Below are 27,180 nucleotides of genomic sequence, written 5' to 3'. Positions count from 1 at the left end.
AAATATTCTGTTCCTCCGCTTTGAACAGCAACATGGATGCTGAATATCTGTCATGTAGCCTTCCTTTGTGCATATAATTATAATGGGTCAAACCATGCATTAATGACAGATGGTTTCGTTGAGATTTAAAGACTCAATTATATAAATACTCCTGCTTGTCTTTGTCTTTATGTTACTTTTGTTGAGGCATTCTAACATGGGGAGTTGTTCACATGTGTATTTAGAAGGGCTGGAAAACTGGCCAACAGGGTGTGTCACACATACCTTGTCCATCTGCTTTTGTAGAGACACTGATGTGAAGCTATTATTTGCTTTGTTAGCTTTCTATAACCTTTTGTTGCTGTACAGGGAAAAAAGGCATGTTTATAGTCATACATTTTATTCAGTCTTTCACAAAGGGATTAATTTAATAAAATACATTTAAAAGAATAGATGTTGAAAGTAAGCTATTTGCCTTAAACAGCTGTAGGTTATAAAACCTTCTGTGCAGCTAGAATATTTAGTTGCCCAGCACTTATTATGATTAGTCATATTACAGTTGGAACTTCAGCTTATAAATGTAACACGTCTGTACTACCTCCATCTGGAAACAGGGCAGGATCCTAACCTAATCTCATACACCCCACCCCTACCCTTACCATGATGTAATAATTTTATTTCAATAGTCTCCAGTGTTACGTAGTGCTAAATATCTGTCCCAAAATTAATGTTATACCATTGTCTAATATCTACAGAAAAGCTATGGATACCCACTCTGAGATTCAAAACGTTTCTTTGCTCTTGCCACTTGTCATTTACTTTAACTTTACTAATGTTCATTTTACTGACATTACATATTGCTGTTTGCTCCTACATTTAAATGAAAACTTGACTCAAGTTTTTATGTTTCCTATCAGAACATTTCATTTAGTGGCACAATACAAATAATATGCCATGAAAAATTCACAAAAATCTCAATCAGTTAAATCAGACTGTTTCCATTCTCTGCTTTCCAAAAATTTGTACACAAATATAGTTCATTGTGGTTCTCAATTCTGATTAAAATTCTTAGATAAGGTGGTATAAATGTAAACGCTTATGTGTTTCATGACATAAAGGCTTTTGGTTTTGAACTCTTCAGGGTCAAACAGTAATCATAAAGCTTTCTTAAATAACTATAGCTTAAAATTGCACATATCATTATTATCAGCATAAATAACTGATTATGTGAAATAGAAGCATGGCTTTTTATGAAATGTTGGCATTGTAACTATTTCTGAAGCCTAACTTACCTCCAGCTATCCTTTTTCTGACTGCATGTTTATCATTCCACATATGTTTTGTAGTGGTCACAGATCCGATACATCTAAAGATGGTATGTTTATTTATTTATTTATTTACATTTTGTTGACTGGTTTAGTCTCCCTGCATCAGCAGCCTCTTTTCAGGAAAGACTCTAGGCGGTATTCACTCTGTATACAGAAATCTGGCCAGGCACTATGGAAATTCCCCTACTGATTTTATGACCTCACTTTTGTTGTGAAGGTGACCAGAGACATGTTAGAAGCATTTTGGAGCCAACTGCAGTAAACAGACTCTACTGAAGGTGCTAGATGTACATTGGTTAGCAGTTCTTTCCCAACAGATACAGTTAGCATTGCCAGTCTTACTGGGGATGGCACTGCAGTTGCTGTTTTGATTAAAATGATGAATGAGACAGAAACAACTGATGCTTGTGCACTTTCGCCAGATTGAAGCTTTAGAGTGATGTGAATCTCTCTTTCAGGTTTCTGATTCTGGTGCAGGTACTGCTGGTATGTTGGTTGATGAAGTGAACATATACACGGAAGAACAGCGACTTTCTTTAATCAATGATTTGGAGATACAGAATATTTATTTTACCATTGTTGCATGTGGGCAATTTATTTATTTATTTATTTGACATTTGTTGACCGGGATTGTCCGACTGAGCTTGTGCCCTTCTTCAGCGGAGGCCCGGGGTGAAAAGCTCCACCATGCAAAATATATAGAATACTCACAGTAAAAAATATGTAAGAAAAACATACACAGTACAGGTTAAACTAGAAAAAGAAAGTAACATGCAAGTATATAATATGTAGTACAGAATATGCTAGAAATATATAAAATCACAAAAAAGCTAATACAAAAATAAGGAAAAATATTTGAACTTAATTGTACAAGTAAGGCAAAATTTAGGAAAAGAGGCCATTAAAAAAGCGAGGTTAGTATAGAGGAGGTAGGTAGGTAGGAACAGAGTTAGAGAAGAAGGAGAATTAAGGTAAATGTCAGGAAAGGTAGTTATAGTCGTTAGTTTGGTGAGAAATAGTGTGAGGGGAAGTAAGAGTAGGAGGTGGAAGAAAGAAGAGGTGATAGTGGAAGATATCTGGGAGCAAAGAGATTAAGAGGGGAAAGGAGACAAGTAGTTGAAGGTTGAAATAAGAAAGAGAAGGATTTCAAGTAGGATGATTGCAAATAAAGCTGAAAACTCCATTGACTGGTATAATGCTGCTAATGCTATTTTTTTCTGTTTTGATTAAAGAGCTATGAGTTCCCATGGAATTTGTATTTGTTACAGACTACAATTTCTCTTATCTTATCAAACACAAGCTTTATATAGTTATGTACTTCTGAAATGGGGAATAGCGATATTTATTATGCATTGTAGACTAGTGTCAGTTTATGATGAGAGACACTTATGGACTGCTACATGGACTTATATCAGCTGTATTAAAATTGATAACCAAAAGCTAGTACATTTGCCCAATGCTATGTATATAAACCTTCAAATGTTTTCTGAAATATACAGGACAGCATACATATGTTTTTTTTTATGTGGGGCATTTGATCATTTAATAAATGCCTGCCTAAAAAAAGCATTGTGTTGTTTGTGGAGAGATTAGGTATGGGCCAAAACAGTGTAAACAAGTTTGCTATACATGCATTCTGATGGTAAATGTGTGAGTAGATTGTCATTATAGCCATGACAATGTTGTGCATCCAGATATTTCTGAAGAGGTTAAGTGATACTGTGAGTGGGAGCATATTAGGGAATGTTGACTTTATATAAGAACAGTATATGTCAGTACAAAATAGATCTGAAGTTTTGTCATTTAACGAGGAAGAGGGGAAGATGTCAAGCATGACCACAGTACCAAAAAAAAAAAAAAAAAAACACTTGAAAACAATTCTACAGGGAATTGAATTAAGCAAAGAAAAAGGAAACTTAAATCATCCCACACTAGACAATACTGTCTCACATCTTAGGAAGGAGAAATGGTCAATCTTACTAATCTTTCCTTAAATGTTAAAAATGTTAATAGTATTAAAATGATATCCAGTACTTGGTTGTTTTGCAGTGGTGTTGGGGTATGCAGAAGCATATCTGTCTCAACCAGCACCCTGTGCCTGTACCACAAACTAAACTAGCATCCCACCCTCTCACCTCTTCAAGTGAACAGCAAAAAAAAAAAAATGTCAACTCTTTCAACTGGTACACTAACCAGGCTGGCCTGTTACACAACACGACAACACAGACATTCTCCCACCTGCCCCAGCCAATCAGGTCCTGTTTCTCTGTCCTGCCATTGGCCCTCTTCCTCCTATTTTAGTAAGGAAAAAAAACTTTATTTCTTTTAAACTGTATAAACCCTGCACAGAGCACTACAGCACCCTGGTTTTAGTTAAAAAAAAAATCTCTGTTTTAAAATACAGCAAACTGCTACAAATTTAGTAAGCAGTTGTTGCAGCTTATAGCCTGCATAGAGAGCTAAGGTTCTCAGGTTTTAGTTTAAAAAAAAAAAAAGAAACCTCTCCTCTCTTTTAAACTGTGGTAAACTACTTACTACATGCTACAGTTTTGATCACAGAGAGAGAGAGAGAGCTGCAGGGCTTACTTTTGACTGCAAAAGCAATACTGATTTTTAAAAACCGGTATGCATTCAACAGAAATCGGGATTGGCTGATTGCACCCGCAACACTTTGAGCCTGGGGAAGTTGCCCCCTTCATCCCACCCAAGCTGTGCTACTGGGGTTGTGTATACTGACATAAATTGTTTATTGGTTATTAGATATCATAGTCAATAGTTGCAGTTTGAAACGTTAAGAATGCTGTCATTTCTTGTTTGGATGCGATGACTGGTAGAGTGTGAGGTTTGATCTGCATATTTGTCTTTGTTTACCAGAAAAGTCTGACTAAGCAAATGACATTTTCAGCAGAGTTCTGGGGAAGAAAGCACCAGTAAATGACATTTACATTTGTAATTTCACTATATCTGATAAACAGGAAGCACACTTACAATAGTAAACTTGCAGGATACGGAAGTGACAGTGCTAGAAGTACATTGCAGTAATGTTCAGCAAATTGCACATCTTAGTTTGCAGTGTACAAAACACATTGTATCACAGAGAAATATATGTATGACAATTTATTTTATTTATTTTCATTTTACATTTGTTGACCGGGCTAGTCTAACTGGATATATGTCCATTTTCAGTAGAGGCCCGGGGAGAAAAGCTCCAAACATAAGTAGTGACAACGATTGCAATATACAGTAATAGTCAAAATAAATTACAGGACATTGTTACATTGAGGTTAACATAAGTTATATAGGTTAAAACTAAGATCAAATACTGAGAGCAATAATTTGAGAGAGAGCAATCAAAAAAAAAAGAAAAAAATAGTGAGTTGTAAAAATGTCTTGTATAAAATTTTTTTTTTTTTTTTACAGGTATGTGACATAGAACACAGGAGTATAGAATTGTAAGGAGAGCAAAAAGGGGAAAGAGATAACAGTCAGGGTATTTCAGTCAGGGTTAGAGCAGGGACAAAGCCAGTGATTTTTAAGATATTCTTTAAGATGCTTTTTAAAGAGATGAGTGGAAGCAAGAGATGAAAGTTCACTAGGAAGGTGGTTTCAGCTTTTTCCTACTGTGTTGGCGAAAAGTGGGTCCCCAGGTTTGTTGTTAGATTTAATAGTGTAGATTAGAATTTTGTTAGCTGAGCGTAGAGTTGCAAGATTTTTGTAGGGGATAATCAGATTAATAAGGATTGGGGTATTATTAGGGTGATAAAGGATCTTTTGGGTGATAACAATTTGTTGACAAAGTAGTAGGTTCTGCAGTTCTAACCATCCCAGTTGTTTGAGGTTGTGAGAGTGGTGAGTTCTGAAAGGGGTGCCAGTGGCAAATCTGGCTATGTTATTATAACTAGTAGAAAGTTTGGTGAGGTTGTTTCTAGATAGGTTGGTATATATCGCAGAAGCATAGAAAAGGGTAGAGATCAGGTGAGTCTGGGAAATAGTTTCCACTTGAAAACTACTAATTTATTCTTATTCTATTGCATTCCATATCTCCTCTGCATGAGCTAGGTATGCTTGTAATGACAACTGTACCTTATCTGTATCTCTGTAATCTGTTTAGACCCTTTTTAATTATCATTATAATTCTTTGAATTTGTGACAATTATTACAGTCATATAGTGTGCCTGTATATGGCTGTAACTGCTTAGAGCTATTTTTACTAGTCTGAACTTATTATTTTTTTTATCTGTATATGGATGTAACTGCTTAAAGCTATTTTTACTACTCTGAACTTATTATTTTTTACTGTATAATATTAACTGTGCTGGAGCTTTTCTCCCCGGGCCTCTACTGAAAATGGATCTAATTCCAGTTAGACTAGCCCGGTCAACAAATGTAAAATAAATAAAATAAAATAAATAAAAAAATAAATAAATAGTGATTCTGGCTGAAGGGGTAAGGAAGGGTTTGATTCTGTAAAGGGTGCCTAGTTTTTTGTTGACAGACTTTATTGTAGCATTAATATGGTCATCATAGCTAAGGTTGTTATCAATTGTTACTCCCAGTAGATGGGTTGTAGTGTCAGGGGATATGTTAGTTCCATTATTAGAGGTTACTGTGAAGTGTGGATGAGGTGACTTATGAGTAGGAGCAAAGAGCAATAATTTTCTTTTTTTGGGGTTTAAAAGGAGGCAGTGTTGCATAAAGCAATTTTATACACTGTTAAATACTGTTTGAGTGAGGGACTGGAGAGAGGTTATGGATTTGGCTGAACATATTAAAGTTGAGTCATCTGCATATTGTATGCAGGTGGCTTGCGGAATTTTGGTATGTAGATCATTAATAAACAATGAAAAGAGAAGGGGTCCTAATATAGAGCCTTGTGGTACTCCAATGTTTACAGGGAGGGAAGTAGAAAGATTATTATCCCAAAGTACTGCTTGATGTCTGTTTTCAAGATAGGATTTAAACCAATGTAGTGCTTGTGTGTCGAGTGATTTGGCTTTTAATATGTCAATAAGCATGTTATGATTCACCATATCGAAGGCTTTTGAGAGGTCAATAAACAGTGCAGAGAAGAAAGTATTATTGTTACGATTTTTGATTATGGAGTCAGAAAACTTTAGCAGGGCAGTTGTTGTGCTATGGAATGGCCTAAAACCATGCTGGCAGTCGGCAAGTAAATTGTTATGGAGAAGGTGAGCAAGTAGTTGTTTGTGTATACACTTTTCCATTATTTTAGCTATTGGAGAGAGTAAGGCGATAGGCCAAAAGTTGGAGAGCTCGGTAGATGACCCACCTTTATGTAGAGGGATGATGTGGGATACTTTCCATATGGAAGGAATTTTGCTTTCTAAAATTGTTCTATTTATAAGGATGGATATGGGATAGGCAATTTCTTTAGCTGCAATTCTGGAAGACAGTCAGCAGAAGGGGAGCATGGTTTAAGTTTTTGAAGGAGGTTGCAAATGAGGGATGTGGGTACAGGTTGAATATGAAAGGTTGGAGTTAGAGTATTATTGGTATTTAATGGTGGAGTGGTGATGGGTGGTAAAGTATTAGCTAGGGTTAGAATGGCTTCTGTAAAATAGTTATTAAAGGCATCAAGTATCAGGTTAGTGTTATTATGGTTAAATCCTGAAAGGGCAGGAGATTTAGAGTGCCCTGGTTTAAGAAGTTTGTTAATGCCTGTCCAGAATTTTGTGGTTTTTGTTGGTGGGTTTGTTGAAAGTAAAGGTAATAGTCTTTTTTGTCTCTGAGAATGTCTTTCTTGGTAGCATTTCTTAATTGTTTAAAGTAAAGGTGATCTAATGGACTTTTGGAGGCTCTCCATTTGGCCCAAATTTTATTTCTGAGGAGGATCTTTTGCCTAGTATGTTTTGTAAGCCAGGGGGCAATTTTGGTTCTTATTCAGGATGAGTGAGTGGGGGTGTGGTAATCTAGGATTTGAAGGAATCTAGTACTAAAGTAGGTCACTGCTTCATCAAGATGAAGATGAGACATAGGTGACCAGTCACATGCTTTTAGTTCGTTTTGGAAGCTGTCTGGATTAAAGAATTTTTTGGAGTGGGAGGATTTAAAATTATTAGTATTAGGGCTGTGAATTTTTTGTTTAATGATATAGGTTAGCATATGGTCACTGATATCGTCGGGAAGGGTTCCTGTTTATAAGTATCAAGATGGCTGTTGAGAAGGATCCAGTCTAGGGTGGTTTCCTTTTTGCTTGGCTTATGGATTCTAGTAGGGGTGGTTATTATCTGTGAGAAACTGTGTAGATATATGTGATTGGTAGGATTAGGGGAACTGCAGGTTGCCCAGTCTATATTAAAGTCTCCTAATACAATGGTTTCCTGAGGTAGGTGGGTAGATAGTTGACTAAGTATGTTTTGAAGTGTATTAATATTATTTCCAGGAGGGAGATATGCGCAAATTAGATAGATAGATTTGGAGTTATTGATTTGTAGCTTGGCAGTAAGGGTTTCTGCATTGGTATCTGAGGGTAGTGGCACATTGAAGAGTGACACAGAGTTCAGATTTATACAAAATGGCTACTCCTCCACCCTTTTTAATTTTGCGGTCATATCTTAGGATATTATATCCAGGAGGGGTAATCTCCTGGTCCAGAGTAGAGGATTTTAGCCATGTTTCTGTAATACAGAGAATGTCAAATGAGTGCACCTCTAATAGTGCATGTAGGTGGGCAATTTTATTGTTAATGCTGCGGATGTTAAGGTGAGCTATCAGGAGGGAGTTAGATGGTCTATTAGGGGTAGTAATAGTAGGAAATGTTAGACTGTGAGGGTTATTGGGAGTATTGGTACTGGGGCCCGGGTTTGGATAGGGGGTGTTGTAGAGGATATTGTACAAACTTAAGGATTTTGTAGTAATTGAATGGAGTTTTTTTGACAGGGAAGTAAGTAACATGATTAGATCTATGGTACTTTGGAAGTATGTAGATGAAGGTGGCAGTTATGTTATTATGTTTAAGTGAGTTTATGTGAGAAAGAGGTAGAGTTTGTTGGTAGGGGTGGTGTTGCTCAGAAAGAGAAGAATGTTCAAAGAAGGTTAGTGTGTATGGAACAGTTAGAGAAGCAAGAGTTGTAGTTAAGAGTAGTAGGTTTGTGAATAAAGATTTGTATGTTGGGTCCATTAGGATGTGTAAAAGAGGAGGTAGAATATGTTGGTGGAGGGATAGAGGTGGGTAGGAATAAAGGTGGGAGAAGGAGAAAGTGTTATATGAGATGAGGTAGCTTGAGGTGGGAGAAGGAGAAAGTATTATATGAGATGAGGTAGCTTGAGGGAAGAAGTGAATAATAAAGTGAATAAATGATGGTCATAAGAGTGAAGCTGCAAACTATAGCAGTACAGGATAAGGTGTGGAAAGGTTAGGGGAGTGGACCTAAAGGTAAATTGGCTTAATTAAGCATTTGTTGAGGTAGGGGCTGTGGTTAAGTGTAATGTGATAGGGTGATAGTGGGAGGGGGTGTGGCAATGGAAGTATAAAGCTAGGACCACTGGGGGTGGGTAGGAATTGACAGTAGGGTAGGGGAGCGGAGTGAGCTCCCAGGGCGAACGGAGCGGGTTAGAGCAGCTATGTGAAAGATTTTCCAGAGACAATCAGAGAGGAAGGAGATTCCTGAGGCAGAGAAAGTGGTCACAGGTAAGTCGAATGTGGTGAAGCAGTGCAAAGTTAAGATAGGATATTGGAGTGGGAACAATAAAAGAATTAGAAAAACAGCTAGGAAGAGGGAAAAGAGATGCTATGGGCAGTGAGATAACACAGGAAGGTTGGAAGCTAGTCAAGGGATGAAAAACTGATAAGGAAAGTAGAAAATGAGACTGATAAGGAAATTTAGAAAGATAAACTAGATAAAGTAGGCAAAAAGCTTTCACACAAGGCTGGATTAGAGCGCCCCCCTGGTGGGCAGAGAGTAGAATACAGTGTCTGTAACAGAGATAGCAGTTAGAGGTGGCTCAGAAAGAGGGTCAGAGAGGGGGAAAAGCAGATGGTGCTAGGACAGAGAGGAGTCTGACTGCTAGCTTCCTGACTCAGTGGCTAAAATTTATATTAAGCTAGGTACATTGTACTTTGCAAAGAACAGCCTAAGTTTAATAACAGGTGCAGTATGAAATATATCAGAGCGACTATAATGTTTAGGATCAGGGTGGAACATACTTTCTTGATCTGTTGAAAACAGGGAATTATACACCGCAACAGCAGAGATTAGTTGGCCAGTCGTTGGGATGGTTGATGGTAGAAATTTAAGGGTCCTTAATGACCAGGAAGGTACTTTTGTGCAGGATAGGAGAAAAAGAGCTAGGAGGAGTAGAAAGATAAGATATACATTAGGTGTGAAGGCTACAAAAAAAATACTAGTGGTACTATTAAGGCAATTAAAGTAAATACAGTTCAGACAGTGATTATACAATGTGTAAGGATTACAAAAAACACAACCTTAAATTAGTACCTCCAGATGGCTACCAAGACAAAGTCTAAGCAATTCGTATAATGAGCAAGCACAAGGGATTGGAGAGATACTCTTTAAAATTGCAATAAGTAAAAGGTAAGCAAACAAATAAAAAATAAAAATGCCTGACTTGTGATGGCATAAATCTAATTAGAATTACAAAAATGCAGCTATATAACAATCAATTAATCACAGTAGCTTATTATTAGGTAACCTGCTACTTAGGGCAGGATAACTAATGCAATAATTACTGGTCTAGTACTGTGAGTGATGTGCAAGGTAACGGCCACTAGGAAAAGATGAGTGCAACTCCCACAGAGGTTAGCCAAAAGAACATTCACATGACAGCAGTTAACGTCTAGATCTAATAAGGGAAGAAAGAGCATCTGAAAGCAACCCAGCAAACTTTGAATCTGGGGGGGGGGGTAATGCCTTTCTGGATGCTCACACAAGGAGAAAGAAGTCCTTATTTACAGGGCAATTGCAGATACAAAGTATGGCTAATGTGGCATTAAACGATCATGTAGCAACAACTGTGTAGTCAGGACTTTAAACAGGGTTTTATACTGTTGATCGCTAAAAGCAGCTAAGCAGCCCAACCCACCAAAACAGATAGCCGGCAGATCAACACTTGAACATAATAAGTCAATCAGGCATCGGTGGTAGTAAGCAGATACATTATACACAAATAAGACAATTTAAATTGGTCACTCTGAGAGAAAATGGAGTCAGAGGCCAGTTAAGCCTTGGATTAAAATGAACGCTAACTGAGTTTAAATAAAACGCTCTCACAGGAGTGCGTACTGCTAGGCAGAGTACCCCAGGTGTTAATTAAGCACTCCAGTTAGAGGTTCAGTTAAATTCTATTTCATTTCCAGCAGGGAAACAAAACATTAGGAACGCTAACTGAAATTAAATAAAACACTATCGCAGGATAGCGTACTTCAAGGCAGATTCAGTTAGGAGCTAATTAAGTACTCCGGTAGGAGGTTCAGTTGAATTCTATTTCTTTTCCAGCAGGGAAGAAAAATCAATAGGAACGCTGACTGAAATTGAATAAAATGCTATCGCAGGATAGTGTACTTCAAGGCAGAGTCAGTTAAGTTCTATTTCTTTTTTAGCAGGGACCAAGAAAAATATAAACGCTAACTGTTATGAAATAAAACGCTATCGCAGGATATCGTACTTCAAGGAAGAGTACCCCAGGAGCTAAATAGGTGCTCAGATAAGAGGTTCAGATAAACATTATTCCTATTCCAGCAGGGAACAAGGAAGATGAAACGCTGACTGAAATGAAATAAAAATGCTCTCACTGGATAGTGTACTTTAATCACTTAGATGGGCTATTCATCATGGCAGGACAGGAGTTATAAAAACTTATTAAATACACATGAATGAAATATAGGATTTGAAGTAAGCAAGAGGAGAAAAAGGGTGTTTGTGTGGAGGGGAAAGTAAGATTTTGCATAGGAGTTACAGTCATTATAAGGATGGTTTCTAGATATAGCACAGATAAGGGCTAGTTATTAATGGTGAAGTAGGTGGAAAATGGGAGAAAAACGATATGGTAGATGAGTGCACGGTTAAAATGAAGAGTGAATGGGAAAGAAAGCTAGAGGTATTTCAGCTAAGGAAGAGAACGTGAAGGATATATGGAGAGAAAAGTGAAAGTAAGATGAGGGGAGTCTCCCCCTGGTGAGGAGCGTGATCATAACCAGGATTGGATGAGATATTGTTTAAGAAAAGGGGTAAACCAGAGAGGTTTTTTTAGTAATTTTTAGTTTGATTGGGATGACATTCTAGAGTTTAGAAATGTAGTGAAAATTCTTTGAGTCACTGGCTGAGTAGTTTGATGTATTTATGATAAGAAATAATTTTTTGCTTCAACACTGGTTCCTACTAGGACAGTACTATCTCTAGGGATAAAGCTATAGATTTGTTATATGGACAAGCACAGTATAATCGTATTGTTCTGTATGCCCCTTCTACAACATTTGTTTTTTGCTCTTTCCTAATGATAACAGGTGATATTATTCTTGCTGGGTACTGTATTTCCATTTGCAATGTAATGCTTAGCAATGCACTTCAGATGTTAGATCCCTCTTTTAAATGATATCTGTGGGTATTTGTATTTATGGGTTATTAGAGGTTGTATTTATTAAAGGAATGCTGTTGTAGTGAAATTGACTATTTTCTGATGTCATTATATTATTGAGATTGATGGTGGAGTATTGATCATTGGTTTCTCTGATCATTTTTTTATCTGGGCTATTTTTGTTGATACTTCTTCCAGAGGTGTAATTAGGAAAGGTATAAAGTGTCTCTCAGGTAAATGTACTAATGAGCAGGAATTGTTGCCTATTATTATTAATTGGTAGTGGCTTGCATTTACAAATACGTTAACAGCAGACGTCCTATAAATAGAGCTTCTCTGCTGCCATGGTGGGATAAAACCCTGACTGCTGCTCAGTCAGCCTGGGTTTGATTAGCAGTACAGGTGATAGAATGGCCAGGAGGATGGCTATGCCCATCCTAGGGGCAGGGCAATATGTAGAAGGGGCAGGCAGGGCAAATCCAGGGCAGGTCTCTGAGGCCAGAAGCAACATGCACATCAGGGGAAATGGGGTAGGATTAAATAAAAAAAAATGATGGTAGGACAGCAACCCCCCCACCACCACAACCAGAAAACCCTTAAGATCCATGCTGGCTTGAGTTTCAAATTCAGTAATAGTCCAGGGTATTATTGGAGTGGCTGGTAGACCCATCACGGATGTAGGGCACTGTGATGGCTGTTGGGATGAGTGCAGGAGAGGAAAAAATACAAAAAAAATAGACTTGTTATAATAGATTGCAAACTCCATAACACTTTAGAATCAAAACCCTCCCAAGAATCACCTTCTTCCATCACTTTTACCAGAACAGTATCCTGTAAGCCTCCATCAGACAGTATAGTAATTTATAAGACCTCAGTGAGTCATATCCTCAGTAGGTCTGAATGATCTTTTCTGTGGTTTACCTAAGTAAATGGTTATATTTCTTCCCATTATTTGGTTGTTCTTTATATAAGCAACAAGACCTAATTCATGAAGCAGAAATTTCTACTGCAGTCTGTATTGTACAGCTATATTCATATGACATCCTGCTGATGGCTTAAATAACTTGCACATTACATGTGGATGCTTCCATGCAGACATGCTGAGATCATTGGCTATATTCTTTTCATCAGTATGCAGGGAGCTCCACATATCTTAAGGTTTATTTATCTGTGGTCCATGTCTCACTATGATGCAGACACCTCAGAGACTTTTTTCTGGAATTAAAAACAATTATCTAGTATGGTATTGGGCTTGTCAGTCTGGTATAAAGCAAATTTCATTAGGTTCCCAATTTTGTTTATCCATACAAACTCATTGAATGAGGGTACCAGACTATTATTTTTAAGCATAAGTATACGCTAGTTTAATTAGGATAAAACCTATCTAAGATACAATTAATTTTGTTGGCAGCCCTCTTAGCTGTATCTTTATATTGGTTTTATTTGAATGTTAATGGAAATGAGGCTCTGAAGCCTGAAAGGTAGGTATTGTGGCTTTGGTTGTTGTTGTTGTGACTTTCAGCTTTTCCCGGTTAGGGGTCGCCACAGTGGAAATTCGGTCCGCTAATGATTGGCAGTTGATTTTTACATACCGAATTGCCAGCCCTGACGCACAACCTTCAATGAAGGTACGCCCATTCACGCATGTCTCCACGCAGAAGACGCTCTAACTGAGAGTCGAACCGGACAGAGTCTTACTGTGAGGTGACAATGCTACCGCAGCACCACCACCGCGGCTTTGGTAAGATCCAGAAAACTTTTCTCTGACTTTTGCTTGGAGATTATCTGAAGAACACCACTGACTGGAGAATATCTGGAGGGTAAAACCTTATGCCAAACAATACCCACACCTAGATGTTCTTTCAACAATTGCTCTAAACAGCATACATTGTCCTTGTAATAAGGTAGAACATCTTCAGCTGTATAACAGATGGCAGGTACATTAGAACAGAGGAACTGAAACTTACATTCCTATTAACTTTGAATTGTATATGACAACTGGAAGTATGTATAATACCTTTCTGGAAATACAGAAACTAATTTATTGTGAATAAAGATTACATTTACTATTTTGGTATGGGTTTTAGAGGTTCTGGAAACATAAGCTACTTTTGTTAGTGACATAACTCTCTGCAAAATTTCCATCATCTGCAATACCCACCAAAATCAAAGCCAATCAGATCCTGATTAAAAAGGCATTCAAACTGTAATAATTCTTATCATGTGTCAGGTTACTGTTTCTTTGCTCTAAAGGTAATTAAGTCCACCACATGAAAGTGTTTAACCTGGAAGTCATTTACTAGCCTCCTACTCACCCCTACGAGCGTAAGACAGAGTAAGAGCTATACTGTATATTGTTTAGGAGGATGCACCGATTGTTCTTTGAATCTTTTTGCTGCTTACGTTTTAACAGCAGGCACAGGATGAGAGTAAAGTTAGTGGCATCTATCTAAACACAAGGTTCATCCCATAGTATTTCTGCACACTCAGTGTCTCAGATGCTTGTAATACCACTAGAGGAGATTTTGTGGAGGTGATTTATTTAGTCTTCCCCCTTTGAAATTTTTAATGGAAAGTAGGAAACATCATGAATACCCACGAGAGAACAATGGAAGAAACCTGGTGTTGAGTTTCAGTATTTTAAGGTATTACAGCTTAACATACCAGTGGTCTGAAATAGCATATTCCTTTGGTGGATGACTTGGCATCATTACATAAATGATGACAGGAACCTAAATTTTAAGATCATAAGGTTCATAGGTTCATAGATAGGTACTAAGTGGCTATTGGCCCAAGGGCCTATGTAAGCCTAGCTAACAAGGTTCCCTGGCTTACACCACCCTAGAAAGTTATTTTCCTGTGCCACCGTCGAGCAGAGATACAGAAGTGATCCCCAGGGTGTATTTCCTATTTCCCATCCACTCATCAAGATTTTTCTTGAAGAGTGCTAATGAAGAGCTTATAGGTTCATAGGGTAGTACTAAGCTATCGGCCCAAGGGCCTAAATAATCAGCCTTTGCAAGTCTCGAACCCAGGACCCTGCACACCATAGCCAAAGTAATTTACCACTAAACCATTTCAGATATTTGTCTCCCTGGACTAACTGAATGTTACTTCCCAAGGACACTTTTTGGCTCTTTTCTTAGGTTATTTTACAGCCTGAACTTAGCTTGCAGCTTCTGTAATTCAGTGACTGGCTATTTCACTGTTTTGAAAATTTCATATTGAAATAGTCCTGATTTTTTTGAAAGGAAATTGTTGCAGATTCAGTCGAATGGTAGAATTCTATTGTTCCATAATTGAAGAATGCTGCTTCAGATTCTGAAAAATATTATTTTCTTTAGAAGAACGCTAGTGCCAGACTTGAGGAATACTTTAAGGATTATGAATGAGGCTATTCTATCTTTGTGCCTTCATTTTTTAGATTGTATGTTGCTACTGAATTTGTAGAATGCCAACAGTTTAATTGGCTGTGTCTCACTGGACTTTGTGCTCCTGGTGCCATGCTGTGACTGTTGTGCATTCTTCAAAAGCTTCCTCAGAAAATTTTCATGGACTAGAATTCTGTAACTTTAAATTTGTAAAATCTATGCAAGCCAAACTGCTTTGATCTGTGCTACACTGTATTTTGTAGCTATGTTACACTGTATTTTGTTGTAGCTTATGCTTCTGATCAGTAAACAATGCAAATTGCAAGGATTTTTATGCCTGTTTTAAAGTTTTTTTGTTTTATTTTAGAATTTGCACATGCTTATGACCAGTTTCAAAAGCTGTTTTTTGCGATGCTTCTTTATTTCAGTTTAATCTGTATTTTACTGCACTCTTGTATGCTAAATAGTCATTTCACATTTATAACATGTAATAATTTATATTCTTATGGAACCTAGCTACATTCAACACTCCTTCATTCTTTTGTAAAATAGCTTAAGGCTTAAACTCTTTAAGAAAGTTTTAGTTGAAGTAGTCATAAGTACACTATCTTTAATTGATAAGGGCTTTCCTGTTTCAACTTAGAGCCCAGCTGAATTGATAAGCACCATTTTGGAACGTAATATGAGATTATTTTATAATAAATATATTATATAATATAATTCATTTTATAATTCGACATAAACTGAATTGGATTGTTAAACGGATGCTTTCTGTACTGCGGTGAAATCTCAAGTATTTACTATTCTCATTGCTTTTTTATCACTATATATATATATATATATATATATATATATATATATATATATATATATATATATATCTATAGCGAGAGAGAGAGAGAGAGAGGTATATATAGATGGTCTATCAGATACTTGATATGACCCATAAACAAAACTGGTAATGCTGGCAGAACATCAGTGCTCACAATGCCAGAAACACAAAACAGCATAATACACCAAATCCTGAATGTCCCTACTATTCCAGACCCAGGAACAAGTGCTAACATGGGTCATGAAGAAGGGACAAGTTTGGATTATATATAGGGTACCTACTGGAACTAGAGTGGGCAAAGAGAAGAGTATTGAAGCTTTGCCAACTTGTGTCTTCCTAGAGGAAGAGTGTGGAAGCTCATTCCCAGGGCATATGGGCCTGTGACTGAATTACTGATGGACCCTGGAGACTCACTGGACCACTAGCTTTAAGGGAGACAGGACTGTCCAGAGGGCTTAAAACACTTACAAAAGTGGGTGTGTTGAACTTTAAGCATGCTATAGATCATCCAGTAGGGTTAGGGTCACAATTAGCAAAATACTGAACCACCCTAACTGCTGCCTCAGTTGGGTCTTGGCCTAATGTATGATGAATGAATGAGAGACAGAGAGAGCAAAAATGAAAAAAAAAAATACAGTTAACTTCTACTGTATTTGAATGTCTTTGTTAGTTGCTTAAGTTGTTAATGCAATTTTGTTACAGCTTACAAAACAAATTAAGAATATAGGAGAACATTACAGTCTGTTGCATGTGTATTATTATTTATTCTATGACAGACTTTACCTTTTCCATATCCTTACCACCAATCCATGATCGTACAAGTTTATTAGATGTGCTTCCTGTTAGCCTGATAAGGAAATGAGTGGTTTCTTCATTGTGGAGTGAAGCAAGATTCCCTCCAAAGAAAATGCATGTGTCCTGTTTATAAAAAAATATATGCAGTGAAACAAACACTGTGCACTTTTGCTATTGATTAAAAACAAACTAAAAACATATGGCTCAGGTAATTTCTCTCTTGTCATTGGACAACCTAGGTACTAGTGCCATTAAGGAAGTAAAGTGTATACTATTTATGGGAATGAGAATTCTAGTCAGCTATTGCAAGAAGAAGGGATACCAAAAAGTAATAATCAAGGTAAAAGTGTTTAATTTAATGCAATTTATTTATTTGTTAACTGAGTAAATGAACTAGTCAATTTCAGATACTTTTCAGCCATATATTGATGCAAGAGCAAGAGTTAATGTATATATATATATATATATATATATATATATATATATATATATATATATATATATATATATATATATACACACACATAAATAATGTCCCCACTACTGTGGGCCAGTAATCAAGGAGTCTGAATCCTCACTACTGACATTGGAGAGGGATGTTCACTTGGAATACAAATGGCTACAATCAGTATTTCCAGATGCAGACCTCTCTGCATCAAGCACAATTTCCCTGAAGAGCACACAGGGAATATAGTCAGCCCGGGGTCTGGATTTCTCTATATTTGTCTCCCGTCAGGTCCCCAGTAAGACTCCCCACTGGCACAGCTGTATGGTTAGATTAGGTCTTCAGCCGAGGGTCTAAGCCAAGTCCTCCAGTACCCTCTCTGTGAAACCTGTGCTTTGTGTCCCTGCCCCAAATAGCTGGCACAGATTACTCACTCTACCAACTTTGCCCAGATTATAAAATAGATTCACTGCCTCCAGTCAGTTACTATAAGGCTGTTAAAAGGGTATCCAATTATAGTGAGTGAAATTAATATTAATACAAAAGGTAATATTGACTAAACAAAACAGCCAGACTTTCAGAAGTGGCCATAGTTATCTCCAAATAAATATATGCAAATACTCTCAAGCTTAAATACTTTCTACAAAGACCAGCCATAATGAGAAGTTTACATATATTTAATAATAAATAATAAAAGAAAATGAGAATACAAAATATCTATTTGCAGTAAACACCAGAGCTTTAGTCACAGGGAATATTAAAAATAATACTGATGGAAAGTTTCACACAGTTATAGAGAAACAGCATTTAGCTAATCTCACAATCTAATCCTGACTAATCTAAAGAATTACTGTTCTTACTTACCGAATAGAGGAAGGCAAGATAATGTGGGTGAGTGGTTCTTGTTGTCAGATACAAGACAGAATACAGAATGATGAGAGCAATCTCCTACTAATATCTAAATATTATTTCTGACTTACAGAAAGACATCACACACATCTGATCATCTGACTCTGTTTCCCACACTATCCCCCATCAATAAAAGCTGCCAGGATTTTAGCACCAACAGTACATCAGTAATGCACACATAAGAGCATTGCTCAGATGTTGTAGATGCTGGAAGTCATAAAACCATAAAACCATTCCACTATTCCTATAGGAGCTAAAACCTATTCTCTAGCACAGCCTTTGCATCTCTGGCTCTATTCAAAGCTGTGGGATAACATTTTTATGGCTTCACCTATAAAGTAATTTAATTTCAGACACATTTTAAAGTTTGAGATTAGCCAACTTTATATATTTCAACACTAGATGGTGCTAACACCTACTAATAATGAAATTGCATTAAGTTATTGTATTTGTATTATTTATGTATTTTAAATGTATATTATAAAAGTATTTAGTATATAAAGTTGGTTTTAGGTATAATGCTAACATTGTTAGGTTTTTTAAAATGTGCCTTTTAGATGTTTGTTTGTTTGTTTTTTTTACATGTTAAGTAGAATACTTGGTTTGTTCCCTATGGAAGTATTTAAATGCTTTATTGATTAATTAGGTAATTAGCTTAAAGGATATTTAAAGATAGGGGTGTAGTCGATATGTATTCAGTTACACATCAGAAGAAGTCATAGGAAACGAAAACGCACTGTGTTCTGTGAATTAGCGTTTATGTGCTATACGTATATTGGAGTGCTGTGAATTACACTAAAGTGTTGTAAGCATAACAATGGAGTCGAGCCTTTTTTTCTTCTCTAGTGCCTTTGTTTGTAGTTGGACTGTTTTCGGCACTTGTCCGTGGTTTTTCTTTTTCGAAACTTTAATGATAACTTGAGTTATATATCTTACTGTACTATACTCCATTTTATTTCCTACTCTCATATCTTCAGTATTACATGCCTAGTTTTTTACTTACACATTCACATTATCTTTCCTTTCTATATAGGACTGTCCACCTTACCTGTAATATTGTCTTACACGTGGTAAACATTTATCTAAATGCTACTCTCTACATATGTATAGTACAGGTTTACAGTGTACACTGCATGTGCATGTTGGTCCTCACACTACACAATGCAATGTATATAAATACATCTTACATTGTGTGTTATTTAGTTATTAGCTTGGTATGTACAGCTTAAATACATGGATAATTTCTCCCCAGGCCATCCTCAGAAAAGTGGTTGTGTATCTCAGTTGGATTACAAAAGTTAACAAATGGAAATAAATATACATAATACATGTATGCATATGGAACCTTTTGTAAACCTATAACCCTGTTTTTCACACATTCTATATAAGAGCATACTTTTGTTGTATTTTTTTATTAGCACATACTTCTATCAATTCAAATATAGATCTGAATTTATTTTATAGTCTACAGTCTCAAGTTATTTATCAAAGATGCCACATCAAAAGTTAGGCATGCAGGATAGCAAAGTAAATTAGCAATATTTTAATGTTGCACGTTGTGTAGAGAGAACCTCTTAGTTATTCAGTATTCGGGCAAAATATTTATTTATTGGCATTTGTTTACTGGGAAAGTGCACTGGGCCAAGAGGAACCCATTTTCAGTGGAGGTCCGGGGAGAAAAGTTTCACAAAAGCAGTTAGTATAAAATACATAATATTGGAATAATTTGTAATTAACAAGAAGCATAGTCATAACAGGCAGTGCAGATACAATAAAATACATTATGAAAATGTAGGTGGTACAGAGAAATAATATAAAAACACAAGGCATTGAAGTAAATCCAAGGTATATGTTCTAGTACACTCTAATGTGAGTGTGCACTGTAGAGTACATTCTGTTATGAGTATCGAAATTGAGTAATATAGGTAGAATTAGATTAACTATTTACATGTATACATACTAGAAGGGAGACATTAGTGCTAGGTGTGATAAATGTGAATAAGTAATAAGAGTAAAGTTATACTGCGGTGGTGGTGCTGCGGTAGCATTGTCGCCTCACAGTAAGATGTTGTCCTGTCCGATTCTCAGCTAAAGCATCTTCTGTGTGGAGACATGCATGAATGGGCATACCTTCATTGAAGGTTGTGCATCAGAGCTGGCAACTTGGTACGTAGAAATCTACTGCCAATCATTAGCGGACCGGAGTTCCGCTGTGGCGACCCCTAACTGGGAAAAGCCGAAAGACACAACTACAACGTACAAAAAAAGGTGATATGATGCAAGGAAGAGGAGTCAAATCTTAGAAAGATGGAAGTTAGAGCATCTACAGTGCCCGTACTAACCTGTCAGAAACTAAAGGAAACCCTGCAACTACCTGCATTACACCTCAAAAACTAACTGCCCTACAAACCCTATATCAAGGATACAGGAAAATTACCCTGCTTTACCCGTGCTTCCAGCACTAACCTGTGAGAAACTAAAGGAAACCCTACAACTACCTGCGGTACACCTCACAGACTAACTGCCCTACAAACCCTATATCAAGGATACAGGAAAAGTATGTGTATTAAATAATTCCTGCCTGAATTGTCATTCTACTAGTGTACCACTGCTACAGGTGGTAAGTTATGTCTTGAGCTAGGGCAGCCAGCAGCTTCCAGCAGATTACCCCCCCCCCATTCTATACATAATTTCTCTGTCTCCCATCCTCTTTAGAATCCCTCTTTTTGACTAAATCTCCCACCTTTCCCTGGTTTACTCCTGCTAACTCCATCTTACATCTGCCTGAACATCTTAAATGCTAGGTTTCTGCCAGATATATATTTTTCTATAAACTTGATTGCAGTATGGTATTATATTTATTTGTTTATAGGAATACATATACTCATATGATTATAACAGCTCTCTATGGTATTAATTTAAATATGAGTTTTATATAATGTATTTCTTTAAATGTTATGAATTATTCATGAGGTGAATGCTGTGATTGGTGTAATAAACATTTAAAAAGTTGGATTATCATTGTGAATGTAGCTACACTGAAGAAGGCATTTAGCCAAAACTGGTATGTTTTTTCAATAAATTATCTATTCTCTCATACATTGTGCTGGTCATCTATTTTGTATTTATATACTGTTTCAGGGCCTTTGCACTTACCTATTTGTGAAATATATTTGTTTGAGTTAAACAAAACAAGTATCTGTCATGAATAATATTAAACTGTTCCACTATGGTAAATCAGTTTGAATTGTTTCAGTTATCTTGAAGTTTCCCCCAAGATTAAAAAAATAAAGTATCTATAAAATACACCATTTACTTGTTTATTGCAGATTAATGTGGTTCCCTTTGTATTAACCATTCATGTTTATAATTGTACTTGAAGCCCTTACATTTGTTAAAACCTTTTACATATTTGGCACTTCTGGTTCCTTGTCTGTAAAACAGCTTTTATAAACATCTTGTTGTGCATGTTTTCTTAAGATTTTTTTTTGTGTTTATGTACATCAAAACACAGTGTGTTAATTCTTCATGCCATAAATAGAATCCAGCTAATAAGAGCAAATGTTACATTTTTGTGACTCTTATGGGGCTTTCTAACAGTCTGCCATCTGTTACTTTGTGTCAGTGATGAATCTGTAGACACATTTGTAATTTTATTCAGTGCACCTTGTATTCAGTTAGCAAGAGATACTTTTTTCTAAAAAGGGACATACGTCTGTAATCAACTTACTAGAGCAATACCTATGGATCCTTAAAAAAGGAGTGTACATGACGGAAGCAATAGTAAGTTCAGGATATATTATTAGCATGCAGATTTTTAAAATTATACACACACATATCTATCTATCCATCTATCTATCTATCTATCTATCTATCTATCTATCTATCTATCTATCTATCTAATCTTATCTATCTATCTATCTATCTATCTATCTATCTATCTATCTATCTATCTATCTATCTATCACATTTCCATTAAGGATGTCACCTCTTTAATTTTAGTTCAAAAAACAAATTCCTTTATATTAATGTGTTATGTCACATGTCAGTGACTTACCTGTAACACCACCTAATGCGGTACATAAATGGACGATTTACAGTTTTGTCTTATTGCTGAACATTTTCTGTTGCCTTTCAAGTAACAGTATCCTGTTTTCCCTGCATTGATGCTACTGAAAGTTATGGTGATCTTTAAACTTAGTGACATCAACTCAGGGAAAACATGAACATAGACTTTAATGAATGCATGCTGTGCATGTGCAGAGATGCATCCATTGAAGTCTGTGGAACATTCCTAAGGTGACTTCAGTGACAGAAACAATTTATTTAGGCCATGATTTTAATGAAACATTTATAAAGGTTTTTAGTGAGAGAATAGCTCAAATAAATAAGACCGTACTAAGTTAAAACGCACCTTGACATTTAAATCAATGGCTGCAGTGATGCACTACTAAAGTCAGATAATGGATCTTATGTGTAAAAGTCAGCCCAAAGAAAACATCTTTTTCCCCCAATATTTTTATTAAAGATAAAATAAGAGAATAAACATTGTCTAATACATTGATTATACTAAGCAGACAACTTTTAACAACAATGAAACTAAATCAATTATTCACATTATTTACATAGGCCTGAAAAAAATGTTTGAGTAGTACAAATATTTTAAGAAAAAAACTTTCAGTAAAGCAAACAAATAATGATGAAACAGGGTTAAAAATCATTTTGGGGAGTCTACATTAGGTTTGAAACCTTTGTCCATGGATTGTTAGTAAAACTCCTTGGATATATTCAAAGTTCTTTAGTTCTGACTTCCTTGTTTATGATTTCTTCTAGTAAGGAGAGAACTTCACCAAGACTCAGAGAGGTGGTAGAGGTCCATTTCCTTGTAATACATTTCCTGGCTACTGCTAATATTGTCCATAATAAGTATGACTCTGATTTATTCAAAGAAAAAGTTTCATCAACATTAAAAAAAAAAATTTAGTTAATGTGATGTTACCTGAAAATAAAGCTGAAAGAAAATCATCAATATCTCTCCAAAAATTCCTTAGTTTAGAGCAATCATAGAAAATATGGAACCAATCTACATTACAAGAAAACATCTTAACATCATATCTTAATATCTTTTATTGTCATAAAAACTTCTGTAACAAATGATCTTATTTGCTTGTATATCATTCTGTATGTTGAATCTTTCAGCTTTTCCCGGTTAGGGGTCACCACAGAAGAACTCCGGTCCGCTAACGATTGGCAGTAGATTTTTATGTACCGAGTTGCCAGCCCTGACGCTCAACCTTCAATGAAGGTACGCCTATTCACTCATGTCTCCACACAGAAGACGCTTTAGCTGAGAATTGAACAGGACGTCTTACTGTGAGGCGACAACGCTACTGCAGCACCACCACTGCAGTACATTCTGTATAACTACTAAAAATCAATCAATAAAGCATTTCTATTACTCAATTCTCCACCTGCCTTGTATATTATAACATTCTCCACCTGCCTTGTATATTATAACTAGTAGGATTAGCTGTTTCTTTTCTATAGCCATCTTCAGTAAGTAATACATGTTTGTAGGCATATTTAGTAAACAGTCCATAAACGTTTAAACAGTTCAGTTTCATTTTATTCATCTCAAACCAAACACAACTACTCAAAACAGTGAAAGAAAATTTAAAACTATAACTAGATAATTTTGGCCTTGGACAGTCCCCAATACTGGCACCCCTCAATCCAAAGGTAATGACTAAAACAAACATGGATATAACTCATGTCTTCTTTGATATATTTGTATAATACAGTACTGTATGTAATCTTACTCTGTCATTCATTTAGAAATTTTTAGTGCTCGCAAAATTCACAAAACATCTCTCTGGAAATTGTCTCTTTTTAACAAAATCTGAAATACAATGGTGCATTCTGGTCAAATACATTTTGGTGAGGTATATTATTTCTTTAGGAGATGTATATGTCACAGTATAATTAGTCACACTGAAAACCCAGTATTTTGGATGGCTGCCCGAAATGCCTACATTAGAATCTAAAACTGCCATACTCTTTCAAGCAGTACAGAGAAGTTCTTTTCTGTGGGAAATATTTAAATAATGCAAGCTAACTGGAGTTAGGGCCCCAGACCTTTGGGGTTTTGGATGCTCTATTGTTCATTTTAAAGCATTTATGCAACTGTTTGATCCATATGTATGGCATACTGCTGATCAGTGGACTTCAGATGAATATTTCAGTTTTATCATCATATTCAGGATGAATATAATGAAAATATGACTAATTATTGCTGTCCTCAATAAACCATCTAATGTGGTAAAACACATATGTTTAGTAAATAAACTAGATAGACTAGGGATGAGTCAAAGGGTTATAGCATGGCTAAATGATGACTTGAAAAAAGAACACAGTAGGTCAGTGTAAATATAGTCTACTCAGGTAAAAGGTCTGTTACTAGTTGAAATTTGATCTAATCTTTTACAGTGTCCCTATAGGTGATATTGCAGAAGTTATATAATGAAGCATCTGCCTTTATGCTGACTATATAAAGCAATACATTAAGCTAATAAACAGAAAGGTTAAAATGGAGTATTGCATAACTGTAAGCATGCCCACTTATATTGAATACATAAATGCAAAATAATGTAAAATTAATAAAGAGGCATACACAATCAGAGCAAAAGCAGTAGCAACAACAAAGCTGGAAAAGAACCTATAACAGTCATAGAAGATGATGCAAATGTAAGCAAGCTATGTGACAAAGCAAAAAAGAAACCTAATGGTGTATTCTGAGGGATAGAAGGATGAATCACAAATAGAAAACACAAAGCTGATATCCTTCTTCATATATGTGTTTATGAAATGCTATCCACAATAAGCTCTCTCCCGTTCTTGCTTTTGCAGAATGCCCACAAGTTTATCCCTGATTTTTGCCCAGACTCGAATAATGTGTTTGATCTTCTGGTAAAATACCAAGCATTTCTGTCAGTAAATAAGGCCAAAACATTAGAGATTCATTCTTCCTGTTCTTCAGAATATTCATGCTGATCTAAAAGTTGTTCTCCTGCCGTTCTAAGTGAATTAGAGTAAAATTTAAAAACTGTCCCTGATTCTGGGCCTTTGCCTTTATTTTGACTTTGTTCCTGATTGTTGAGCAAGGAAGTTGAGAACTATGTTTTCCATAGACATCATTACTGCAATACTGCAATAACAGGGATACATCAAAATATGGCAACAAAAATAATCTTCTTCTTCCAGCAGGATATATATATATATATATATATATATATATATATATATATATATGGGTCTATATGACTTGGTCGACAGTTCATATGGTCGACTGTTTATTTGGTCGACAGTTCATTTGATCGACAAGCATTTGCCCCCTTCCCCAATGTTGTGCGACCCTGGAGTTGATATATATAATCAGGGGGGGTGTGGGTGGCACAGCCCCCCACATTGGGGGGTGTGGGGGGGCGAAGCCCCCCACCTAAAATGCTTGTCGATCAAATGAACTGTCAACCAAATAAACAGTCGATCATATGAACTGTCGACCAAGTCATATATATATATATATATATATATATATATATATATATATATATATATATATATATATATATATATATATATATATATATATATATATATATATATATATACACACACACACACACACACACACACACACACACACACACATATATATATATATATATATATATATATATATATATATATATATGTCTACCTTACAACACCGACAATGAAATCACCGACACCACATAACCAAAAGTTCACAAACACGAAACCTCACATGCTCGACACACCACAATCCCGACAATGAACAAACAAAACAAATCCCCTGTCCAAAAAGCACACACACAACACAAGCACACCAAAATGCTTACAAACCCACACTAAACCTTACATACACAACTATCTGTGCACTAACCTTAACCCAAACCCTAACCCTAAGGTCCGTCAGTATCGCACACTCACCTAACCTGCGCCCTAACCCTAACTCACTTAACCCACGCCTATCCCTAGAGTCCATCAATATCGCACACTTACCTTACTCGCATCCTAATCCTAATGTCCGTCACTACCACATACTTACACAGCCTTTTCACATGTCAGTGTTCTCAGCGTCAGGGTTTTCATCCGTCGGTCATCTCAGTTGTCAATCTTCTGGTGTTGGTGTTCTCATCATCGGCGTTGTCAGGTAGACCCATATATATATATATATATATATATATATATATATATATATATATATTTATATATATACTTTATTTATTTATACAGAAATCAGAAGAGCTTAATATGTCTTGAAAAAATGATGAAAGGAAAAATTCATGAAAAGAAGAAGACTGTAGAAATGAGATGGACTATTCAAATGATAACAAGAAATACTTTTATTCACAGGAAGGTTGGCAGATCATTGGAGCAACATTTTCAACGATGCAGTAAGGTGAAAATCTAATACAATTTATAAAATGCATGAGACATAAGTAACACATTTCTAATGAGAGAATAATAAGCAGTTAGCCAAGAAAGATATGTAGCTTATCCATTATGTAGGGATACTGGCAGATTACGTGAATCATAAAGGTCCTAACATGTTAACAAATGAGATTTGCTTCACAGACTCATTTGTCAGCGAGAGATTCGTTAGTAAAGAAAGGAGGGTCAGAATATAGAGTTTGTTACATAGTATTAGTGTGGATAGAAGGGAGAGGAGGGACAAGGGCTTATGTGTTCGAGTGGGTAGGAATGGATGTGATAGATAGTTATTATTGGTAAAGTCATAAGCGGGCAGGTTGGGTTTTTTGGTTAGCAGGATAAAGTAACCTAATTTAAGGGATTTACTGGTGTAACTGTTGCAAGATTTCTTGGAGAGCACTCGCTATAGTTTAGGTGAAGGGAAGTGGTTGATAGTAGCTCAGTGTTAGGGCAGGG

The 27,180-nt window shown here is 36.1% G+C and overlaps 1 protein-coding gene across 1 annotated transcript in view; it reads right to left on the bottom strand.

Moving 5' to 3' along the window:
* LOC122810931 (lectin-like) overlaps positions 1-27,180 on the bottom strand; it is a 160,955-nt gene that overhangs the window by 76,922 nt on the left and 56,853 nt on the right. The window contains exon 3 of the mRNA XM_044082463.1: positions 16,848-16,982. Coding sequence (XP_043938398.1) covers positions 16,848-16,982 — 135 coding nt within the window. The remainder of the gene's footprint in view (positions 1-16,847; positions 16,983-27,180) is intronic.

This window comes from Protopterus annectens, chromosome 9.part0 (assembly GCF_019279795.1).
Source record: "Protopterus annectens isolate FY-2018-M chromosome 9.part0, PAN1.0, whole genome shotgun sequence".
Taxonomy (NCBI): Eukaryota; Metazoa; Chordata; order Ceratodontiformes; family Protopteridae; genus Protopterus; species Protopterus annectens.
This window is presented reverse-complemented; position numbering and strand designations above follow the sequence as displayed.